Source organism: Oncorhynchus kisutch, linkage group LG3, assembly GCF_002021735.2.
Source record: "Oncorhynchus kisutch isolate 150728-3 linkage group LG3, Okis_V2, whole genome shotgun sequence".
NCBI classification, from domain to species: Eukaryota; Metazoa; Chordata; class Actinopteri; order Salmoniformes; family Salmonidae; genus Oncorhynchus; species Oncorhynchus kisutch.
In genome coordinates, this window is record NC_034176.2 from 2,745,982 (window position 1) to 2,757,505 (window position 11,524).

Consider the following 11,524-nt stretch of genomic DNA (forward strand, 5'->3'; position numbering starts at 1 on the left):
CCTTCCTTATGTCTGAAACACAGGCTTCCAGGGAGGGCAATTTTGGGGCTTCACCATGTTTCATCGAAATGTACAGCTGTGTATCGTCTGCATAGTAGTGAAAGTTAACATTATGTTTCCAAATGACATCCCCAACAGGTAAAATATATAAGGAAAACAATAGTGGTCCTAAAACAGAACCTTGAGGAACACCGAAACTTAGGAGGGCCAAGCACCGGAAGCAGCTCTTTCAGCAGTTTAGTTGCAATAGGGTCCAGTATGCAGCTTGAAGGTTTAGAAGCCATGGCTATTTTCATGAATGTGTCAATAGATATAGGATTAAAAAAACTTGACTCTCTCCATTGATCTTAGTTCCTTGCAGAGTTGTGCAGACTCAGAACAAATGAGATTTGGAGGAATACGCAGATTTAAAGTCTAGTCCGTAATTTGCTTTCTAATTATCATCAATTATCATTTTCCTCAAAGAAGTTAATGAATTCATCACTGCTGAAGTGAAAATCCTCTCTTGGGGAATGCTTATTTTTAGTTAGCTTTGGGACAGTATGGGACAGATTGTTCTTTGGGACAGATTGTTCTTATTCTCCTCAAATAAGTTCGAGCCGCAGTGAGGGGTCTTCAATATTGCCTTTCCAAGCTAGTCGGAAGACATCCAGTTTAGTGGAGCGCCATTTCCGTTCCAATTTTCTGGAAGCTTGCTTCAGGGTTCGGGTGTTTTCTGTATACCAGGGAGCTAGTTTCTTGTAACAAATGTTTTTTATTTTTATGGGTACGACTGCATCTAGGGTATTACTCTCAAGGTTAAATTGAGTCCCTCAGTTAGGTGGTTAACTGATTGTTGTACTCCAACGTCCTTGGGTAGGAGGAGGGAGTCTGGAAGGGCATCTAGGAATCTTTGGGTTGTCCGAGAATTTATAGCACTGCTTTTGATGATCCTTGCTTGGGGTCTGACCCAATTATTTTGTTGCGATTGAAAACGTAATAAGACGGTGGTCCGATAGTCCAGGATTATGAGGAAAAACATTAAGATCCACAACATTTATTCCACGGGACAAAAGTAGGTCCAGAGTATGACTGTGGCAGTGAGTAGGTCCGGAGACATGTTGGACAAAACCCACTGAGTCGATGATGGCTCCAAAAGCCTTTTGGAGTGGCTCTGTGGACTTTTCCATGTGAATATTGAAATCACCAAAAATGTGAATGTTATCTGCCATGTCTACAAGGTCTGATAGGAATTCAGGGAACTCAGTGAGGAACGATGAATATGGCCCAGTAGCTATAAAAAGTGATTGAGTAGGCTGCATAGATTTCATGACTAGAAGCTCAAAAGATGAAAACACAGTCATTTTCTTGGGGTCAAAATTTAAATTTGCTATTGTAAATGTTAGCAACACCTCCATCTTTGCAGGAGGCGCGGGGGATATGGTCACTAGTGTAACCAGGAGGAGAGGCCTCATTTAACACAATAATTTAATGTTTCAGTAAGGCCAATCACATCACGATTATGATCAGTGATTAGTTAATTGACTATAAGTGCCTTGGAAGTGAGGGATCGAACAATAATTAGCCCTATTTTGAGATGTGAGATATCAAAATCTCTATCAATAATGAGGTCTGATGCCTGCACCCATTGTGGAGGTAGAGGAGTTAGAGCCCTGTTTTAGATGAATTACCATTCTGTCTATTTAAAATGTAAAGTTTGTTATGGATGAATTACCTTTCTGTTTAAAATGTAATATTTAATGTAGATGAATTACCGTTCGGTCTATTTGAAATGTAATTATTGTTTAAATAGACAAAATATTTCATGCTCATAATCATTTCTAACATTGATCTTTCTCTCCATTCAGGGATGAACAAAAAGCAACAGAAGGTTGCTTCAAAGGACCAAACTGCGACAAACAAGACCAACTTACATTTGCAGGTTAGCATGAGGACATTTACACTTTTGCAAGGTGTTGATGAAACAGGGGTAAAATGGAAAAATTTTTGGGGAAAATTAACATTTTTATTCACTAGATTTGTGTCCTTTTGCAGTCAACAAAGAAAGGCCAGCAGCCCCAGTTTTTGCAAAGTCGGAACCTAAAGTGCATAGCCTTATGTGAAGGTACGTATGTGCTCTGGGCTGGTGTCGTCACCAACTTCTATACTCCTATGAGTCGGAGAAGATGGCTGCCGTTTTAAAGGGCTCCTAATCAATTGTGCTATTTCGTTGTTGTTTTTTTGCATTGTTTGTAACTTATTTTTGTACATAATGTGTCTGCCATCATCTCTTATCACCGAAATGAGCTTCTGGATATTAGGACAGCGATTTACACAACTCAAACTTTTTTCTTTAACGAGTCGGACACGAATGACTTACTGCTGACACTGCACCAGGCCCAAATGTGCCTTGTGATAATATCGTCTGTGAGTGGGTAACCCACCTCTACCATCTATCCTATTGGCCAACGTGCAATCATTGGAGAATAAACTGTCTGAGCTCCGTTCAAGACTATCCTACCAACGGGACATTAAAAACTATAATATCTTGTGTTTCACTGAGTCGTGGCTGAACGGCAACAAGGATAATATACAGTTGGCTGGGTTTTCCGGCAAGATAGAACAGCTGCCTCCGGTAAGACAAGGGGTGGTGGTCTGTGTCTATTTGTAAATAACAGCTGGTGCACAAAATGTAATATTAAGGACGTCTCAAGGTTTTGCTTGGCTGAGGTAGAGTATCACATGATAAGTTGTAGACTACACTATTTACCAAGAGAGTTTTCATCTATATTTTTCATAGCTGTCTATTTACCACCACAAACCGATGCTGATACTAAGACCTCACTCATTGAGCTGTATTCCACCATAAGCAAACAAGAAAATGCTCATCCAGAAGTGGTGTTCCTAGTCGCCGGGGACTTTAATGCAGGCAAACTTAAATCCGTTTTACCTCATTTCTACCAGCATGTTACATGTGCAACCAGAGGGAAAAAAACTCTAGACCACCTTTACGCTACCCACAGAGACGCATTCGAAGCTCTCCCTCGCCCTCCATTTGGGAAATCTGACCATAATTCTATCCTCCTGATTTTTGCTTTACAAGCAAAAACTAAAGCAGGAAGTACCAGTGACTCGATACAGAAGTAGTCAAGATGATGCAGATGCTATGCTACAGGACTGTTTTTGCTAGCACAGACTGGAAAATGTTCCGGGATTTCATCCGATGGCATTGAGGAGTATACCACATCAGTCATTGGTTTCATCAATAAATGCATCGATGATGTCGTCCCCACAGTGACCATACGTACATATCCCAACCAGAACCAATGGATTACAGGCAACATCGGCACCGAGCTAAAGGCTAAAGATGCCGCTTTCATTGAACGGGACTTTAACCCTGACACTTATAAGAAATCCCGCTATGCCCTCCGACGAACCATCAAACAGGCAAAGCGATAGTACAGGACGAAGATTACAGACTACCAAGGGAAGCCCATCCACGAGCTGCCCAGTGACACGAGCCTACCAGACCAGCTAAATTATTTCTATGTGTGCGTCGAGGCAAGCAACACTGAAGCATGAATGAGAGTACCAGCAGTTCTGGACGACTGTGTATCACGCTCTCCGTAACCGATGTGAGTATGACCTTTTGTGAGGTCAACATTCACAAAGCCGCAGGGCCAGACAGATTACCAGGATGTGTACTCTGAGCATGCACTGACCAACTGGCAAATGTCTTCACTGATATTTTCAACCTCTCCTTGTCTGAGTCTGTAATACCAACATGTTTTAAGCAGACCACCATAGTGCCTGTGCCCAAGAACACTAAGGTAACCTGCCTAAATGACTACCGACCCGTAGCACTCACGTCTGTAGTCATGAAGTGCTTTGCAAGGCTGGTCATAGCTCACATCAACACCATCATACCAGAAACCCTAGACCCACTTCAATTTGCATACCGCCCCAACCGATCCACAGATGACGCAATCTCTATTGCACTCCACACTGCCCTTTCCCACCTGGACAGAAGGAACACCTATGTGAGAATGCTATTCATTGGCTACAGCTCAGCGTTCAACACCGTAATGCCCTCAAAGCTCATCACTAAGCTAAGGATCCTGGGACTAAACACCTTCCTCTGCATCTGGATCCTGGACTTCCTGACGGGCCGCCCCCAGGTGGTAAGGGTAGGTTACAACACATCCGCCACGTTGATCCTCAACACGGGGGCCCCTCAGGGGTGCGTGCTTAGTTCCCTTCTGTACTCCCTGTTCACCCATGACTGACTGGCCGCGCACGACTCCAACACCATCATTAAGTTTGCAGATGACACAATGGTGGTAGGCCTGATCACGACAACGATGAGCCTATCGGGAGAAGGTCAGAGACCTGGCAGTGTGGTGCCAGGACAACAACCTCTCCCTCAACAAGACAAAGGATATGATCTTGGACTACAGGAAAAGGAGGGCTTCAAGTTCCTTGGTGTCCACATCACAAACAAACTGACATTGTCCAACCACGCCAAGACAGTTTTGAAGAGGGCACAACAACGCCTATTCCCTCTCAGGAGACTGAAAAGATTTGGCATGGGTCCTCAGCTGCACCATCTAGAGAATCATGACTGGTTGCAACTGCTCCGACCGCAAGGCACTACAGAGGGTAGTGCATACGGCCCAGTACATCTCTGGGGCCAAGCTTCCTGCCATCCAGGACCTCTATAACAGGCGGTGTCAGAGGAAGGCCCTAAAAATTGCCAAAGACTCCAGCCACAGTAGTCATAGACTGTTCTCTCTGTTACCGCACGGCAAGTGGTACTGGAGCGCCAAGTTTAGGTCCAAGAGGCTTCTTGAAAGGTCGTCTTAACAAAAGGCGTCTTAACAGCTTCTAAGACTGCTGAACAGCTAATCAAATGGCTACCCGGAATATTTGCATTGTCCGTCCCCCCCCCCCCATTTTGTGCTGCTGCTACTCACTATTTATTATCTATGCATAGTCACTTACCGCTACCTCCATGTACATATTACCTCGCTTACCTCAACTAACCTGTACCCCCACACATTGACTCGGTACCGGTACCCCCTGTATATAGCCTCATTACTAACCTGTACCCCCACACATTGACTCGGTACCGGTACCCCCTGTATATAGCCTCATTACTAACCTGTACCCCCACACATTGACTCGGTACCGGTACCCCCTGTATATAGCCTCATTACTAACCTGTACCCCCACACATTGACTCGGTACCGGTACCCCCTGTATATAGCCTCATTACTAACCTGTACCCCCACACATTGACTCGGTACCGGTACCCCCCTGTATATAGCCTCATTACTAACCTGTACCCCCACACATTGACTCGGTACCGGTACCCCCTGTATATAGCCTCATTACTAACCTGTACCCCCACACATTGACTCGGTACCGGTACCCCCTGTATATAGCCTCATTATTGTTATTTTATTGTTGCTCTTTTATACATTTTTTTACTTTGGTTTAGTAAATATTTAGTAAATATTTTTCTTAAAACTGCATTGTTGGTTAAGGGCTTGTAAAGTAAGCATTTCACATGTGACAAATGCAATTTGATTTGATTTGACAAAGTCATAAATCCCACATATTTCTTAAATGGATCTTCTTAAAATTTGATTTAAAACTAAACCTAACCTTAACCACACTGCTAATCTTTACGCTAAACTCTAACCTGAAAGGAAGATCAAAAAGCAATGGGTGCCAATTTTGACTTTGTGGCTGTGGAATCTGACTTTGTGGCTGTTGAATCTGACTTTGTGGCTGGGGAATCTGACTTTGTGGCTGTGGAATCTGACTTTGTGGCTGTTGAATCTGACTTTGTGGCTGGGGAATCTGACTTTGTGGCTGTGGAATCTGACTTTGTGGCTGGGGAATCTGACTTTGTGGCTGTTGAATCTGACTTTGTGGCTGGGGAATCTGACTTTGTGGCTGGGGAATCTGACTTTGTGGCTGTTGAATCTGACTTTGTGGCTGGGGAATCTGACTTTGTGGCTGGGGAATCTGACTTTGGCTGTTGAATCTGACTTTGTGGCTGGGGAATCTGACTTTGTGGCTGGGGAATCTGACTTTGTGGCTGTGGAATCTGACTTTGTGGCTGTGGGATCTGACTTTTTGGCTGTTGAATCTTACTTTGTGGCTGTGGAAGCTAGTGGAAACCCTGGGCTGAAGCAACCAAAGAACAACAATGGAGATGTATTAACTGATGACATATATGTGAACTAAATGTAAATATATATGTTTGTGTCCTTCTGTGTCTCTTCCAGTCATCACGTCCCCTGACCTGCACAAACATGGAGACATCTGGGTCGTCCCAAACACCGACCACGTCTGTACACGCTTCTTCTTCGTGTAAGTCACACTGCTTTGCTTTATCTTGGCCAGGTCGCAATTGTAAATGAGAACTTGTTCTCAACTTGCCTACCTGGTTAAATAAAGGTGAATAAATAAATAAGTATATGACCACATCTCTACATGCTTCTTCTTCGTGTAAGTATATGACCACAGCTGTACACACTTCTTCTTCGTGTAAGTATACGACCACAGCTGTACACACTTCTTCTTCGTGTAAGTATATGACCACAGCTGTACACACTTCTTCTTCGTGTAAGTATATGACCACAGCTGTACATGCTTCTTCTTCGTGTAAGTATATGACCACAGCTGTACACACTTCTTCTTCGTGTAAGTATATGACCACATCTCTACATGCTTCTTCTTCGTGTAAGTAGTAAAAACACGACCGTGTTCATACAGACAGTGGTGTTAAATTCATCAAAGCAGACTTTCTATATTTCCTTTCGACAAACCCAAAGAGAGGTTTACATCTCAATAATATATCTGATATTACAAGTGAACATTTCAACTTTATCTCAGTTGAATAGCTGGAGTGCCAACTGTGAATATGTTCTGATCACAGGGTTGGTAGTTCCCGAGGAGTGATATTATTGTGTGTTTCTTCTGATCCAGCTATGAAGATGGTCAGGTGGGAGATACAAGCATCAACACACAAGACGCTGGCATCCATCGAGAGATCATACGAGTCATCGGCAATCAGACTGCCACGGGATGAACCTCGCTGGAATGGAAATGTCCTCCCTGTAATTCTGCCGCCTCCTCCCGGCTCAAAGCTGCATTTTTTGAGCTGCTGAAGCCCGTCGTAACACGTGTGTTTCCGACCAATGTAGAGAACACATCAACAACTTAGCAAAAGTTTGAAATCTTCAAGGAAACCTTGATGAAATCAACAACACATATTTATAACCGAAACACAGCAAAACTCTTTCGGGAAGAACACATTTTGCTAAGTTTATAAATACTATGAGGAATCCTGTTTTTCTGAAGACACGGTATGTCTCTGTTTGACTGATTGGGACGACTTCATTTTTTAAAATATATATATAGAGAACATTTAAAAACGGTAAAACTCTTTGGTGAATATTTTGAGACTTCTTGCTCGTAGATGTGGGACCTTTTCAGCAAAAATAACGATTATTGTTCCCTTCCTGTCTAGCAAAAAGGTCCCATCTATCTGACCTTATTTACTGTAAAAGAGTTGTATCTTTTCAAAATACAATGTACTTTATGTATACTGAAGGTGTTAATATGCACTTCATTTTTCTTAATGTCATACATTTGTTCTAACAACTGAGTCATAATCTGATAAACTAAAAAGCCCCCCCCCACTTGATTATTTTAAAATTAAACAAAAGAATAGTTGTATTTTCCGACGGTGGTGTGATATGTTGGTTACCATTCCGTGTCGACTGAGGGACAACAGCAATACGTTGAGTGGAATAGACACATTAGGCCCAGGATTCTATCAGGCCTGCAGGGAGTTCTGGGTGTACTAGATCTGTCTTTCTCATTGAAATGCCACTCTAAGAAGTGGTAGATTGGTTCTCTGTGTGTTATTTATATGCTTCCCGTCCTTAAATTACGATTTAGCGTCTTTTACTTTCGGTTTTGTACACCAGGTTGAAACAGCTGAAAATACAATATTTTTGGTTATTGAAAATATATTTTACAATATATTATCTACACTATACTTACTATGTTTTGTTACATAAACGGAAATTAAGCAAACTATTAGAAATTTAGCAACTAGGAAATGACAGAGCGATTTTCTGCACAGTGTACTGTTAAAGGGAATTTACCATTGAGCCGACATCTGCCGTGTTTACTTAGCAGGCCATCTCCTCGACCGCGGTAACATTGCCTTTAAATGGTGCATCGCCCAAAAGCGCCGATTTGGATTGAAGCGTTGTATTAATTTAGGTAGTAGATCCCTTTCTTTCACATATCATACCAGGAAATGTATATATTGGTTTCTTCTCCTTTTATAGGGGGGTCTACTGGTTTACAATAGCAAAGACTTAGACTCCAGTCAAGAATAGATACATTTGATAAATTCACAAGTTCTGCACACTTACCACTCACAACCAGTTTAAATAGAATAACACGTATTTTAAAAGCTATTCAGTATTAACACATGTCAGATTGATCTTTATACTTTGATTAAAACTATGGGTAGATGTGGATGTATAATCGGAGCCCCAATTAAATAACATTTTAAAGCTGTTCCTTTGGGGGGGGGGGGGGGGTCTATACATACTAAGCATTAGTGTTTGCTGCTTGTCTATATATTTCTGTGCTTTTAAAGACCAATCAGATCTCAGCTGTGCTTTTTAAAGACCAATCAGAGCTCAGATACTATCCCTTGTGTTCACTGTAAATTATATATTTATTATGAAATGATGATTGTTTAAAGTAGACATTGATATTAGTCATATAGGACACCAACCACTCTGAACATTGATATAGGTCATACTGGACACCAACCAATCTGATCAAAAATTACTGTAAATCACAGGTCATATTTTTTTTATGCATTTTTTTTTCATCACTAATGATTTTACAGTTTTAAATATATTTTACGTTATTGTAACAAATATAGGTAAATAAATACATTGACGTAATTTAGCAGATGCTCTAATCCAGAGTGATTTACAGGAGCAGTTACAATTCAGTGCCTTGCTCAAGGGCACGTCAACAGATTAGTCACCCAGTTGGCTCAGGTAATTCAAACCAGCGACCTTTCGGTTACTGGCCCAACACTCTTAACTGCTAGGCTACCTGCCGCCCCACCGCTAGGCTACCTACTCTTAACCGCTTGGCTAACTGCTCTTATCCGCTAGGCTACCTACTCTTAACCGCTAGGCTAACTGCTCTTAACCGCTAGGCTTCCTACTCTTAAACGCTAGGCTACCTTCTCTAAACCTTCAGGCTACCTGCTCTTAACCGCTAGGCTACCTGCTGATTTACCACTAGGCTACCTTCTCTAAACCTTCAGGCTACCTGCTCTTAACCACTAGGCTACCTGCTGATTTACCACTAGGCTACCTTCTCTTCAAACCTTCAGGCTACCTACTCTTAACCGCTAGGCTACCTGCTCTTAACCTCTAGGCAACCTACCGCCCCACCACTAGGCTACCTGCTCTTAACCGCTAGGCTACCTGCGCTTAACACCTAGGCTACCTGCTCTGAACCAATAGGCTACCTGCTGTTAACCGCTAGGCTACCTTGTCTTAACTGCTAGGTTACCTGCTCTTAACCACTAGGCTACCGGCTCTTAAATGCTAGGCTTCTTGCTCTTAACCCCTAGACTACCTGCTCTTAAACGCTAGGTTACCTGCTCTTAACCATTAGGCTACCTGCTCTTAACCACTAGCCTACCTGCTCTTAAATGCTAGGCTACCTGCTCTTAAATGGTAGGCTACTTGCTCTTAACCCCTAGACTACCTGCTCTTAAACTCTAGGCTACCTGCTCTTAACCGCTAGGCTACCTTGTCTGAACCGCTAGACTACCTGCTCTTAAACGCTAGGCTACTTGCTCTTAACCCCTAGACTACCTGCTCTTAACCTCTAGGCTACCTGCTATTAACCCCTAGGTTACCTGCTCTTAACCATTAGGCTACCTGCTCTTAACCGCTAGGCAACCTTCTTTTTACTGCTAGGCAACCTGCCACCCCACCGCCAGGCTACCTGCTCTTAACCTCTAGGCTACCTGCTCTTAACCATTAGGCTACCTGCTCTTAACCAGTAGGCTACCTGCTCTTAACCCCTAGGCTACCTGCCGTCCCACCGCTAGGCTACCTGCTAGGCTTCCTGCTTTTAACCAATAGGCTACCTGCTCTTAACCGCTAGGCTACCTATTCTTACCTGCTAGGCTACCTGCTCTTATCCGCTAGGCCTCCTTCTTTTAACCTCTAGGCTACCTGTTCTTAACTGCTAGCCTACCTCCTGTTAATCCCTAGGCTACCTATTCTTAACTGCTAGGCTACCTGCCACCCCAAACATAGAAGACAGTGAAGGCAAATGAGCAACATGTTGTTTTATCGCATCATTCAGTGACCAAATCACACTATTTCATTTGATTTCATATTAATATTTTTGCAATATCTGTCTTGGAACAGTAATGTGATCCTGGTGGATGTTGATTTTGTGATATTACATATGCTATATCATGCTAACAACAGTGTTGAGAACGGATGTTACATCTGCTATATTTACACTTGAAACACATTCATATACCAAACATTGTCAAAGATTTTAATTTTTTTTTACTTCAGATTTGTTTTAAATATGCATGTTTTGTTAATGAATGAGAAATGATGTACTGAAAAGATATTTACTATTTGTGAATGATGGGATTATAATTTGATGTCTAATCCATTCATTATTAATTTAAATTCATGATCGCGTTTGTATTTTAGCTACGGTAACACAGTATCCTGAATCTCATGAAAGAAGGAGGAGCATATTGTTGAACTGGAGGCATAATCGAGAACACCAAGTGATGACAGCTCATGACTGTCAATTCAGAAGGAACTCAAAAGTTTTACAGAAATCTACAGTTTCTCCATTATGACAGGAAACTTAAATCAGTTGAATGGAGACCAATAAATAACACAATATAATGGTCGGCAGTATATATTTCCTTTGATCCACTTTGTGATTGAGTGTTTCTGTTGATCTGAATGTCTTTGTATTTTCTGCACAATTATAGTGAATAAAAGGTATTCTATGATTATGCTATTTAGCGTTTGGTGCCTTATAGACATGTGGATTAATGGTAATATATTACAATACATATGGAATATATTGTTAATATTACCACAACAAGGAGGCCAAATATTTTATTTATTTGAGTTTTTATGGCTTTTTGTTTATTTTGCAAATTACTGGAGCTTTTTTTTGGGGGGGGGGGGTTACCAAATTATGGAAATAGCAGCTTATGTACTTGTTTATGCTCATTAAATTTCAAACTTGCTGAAAAAACACAATTTATATTTTACTGGTGTTGTTTCGTTACTCAGATTAGTGTAAACCACAATTCCACTTTCATATGTACAGTGGGGCAAAATAGTATTTAGTCAGCCACCAATTGTGCAAGTTCTCCCACTTAACAAAATGAGAGAGGCCTGTAATTTTCATCATAGGTACACTTCAACTA

At 41.8% G+C, this 11,524-nt stretch overlaps 1 protein-coding gene across 2 annotated transcripts in view; it reads left to right on the forward strand.

Moving 5' to 3' along the window:
- Positions 1-11,106, forward strand: part of LOC109882732 (protein mono-ADP-ribosyltransferase PARP8) — a 105,650-nt gene extending 94,544 nt beyond the window's left edge. For both annotated transcript variants that reach the window (XM_031816599.1, XM_031816600.1), the window contains exons 24-27: positions 1,848-1,921; positions 2,035-2,104; positions 6,276-6,360; positions 6,979-11,106. In XM_031816599.1, coding sequence (XP_031672459.1) covers positions 1,848-1,921; positions 2,035-2,104; positions 6,276-6,360; positions 6,979-7,081 — 332 coding nt within the window. In that variant the 3' untranslated portion in view covers positions 7,082-11,106. The remainder of the gene's footprint in view (positions 1-1,847; positions 1,922-2,034; positions 2,105-6,275; positions 6,361-6,978) is intronic.
- The last annotated feature ends 418 nt before the right edge of the window (positions 11,107-11,524 follow it).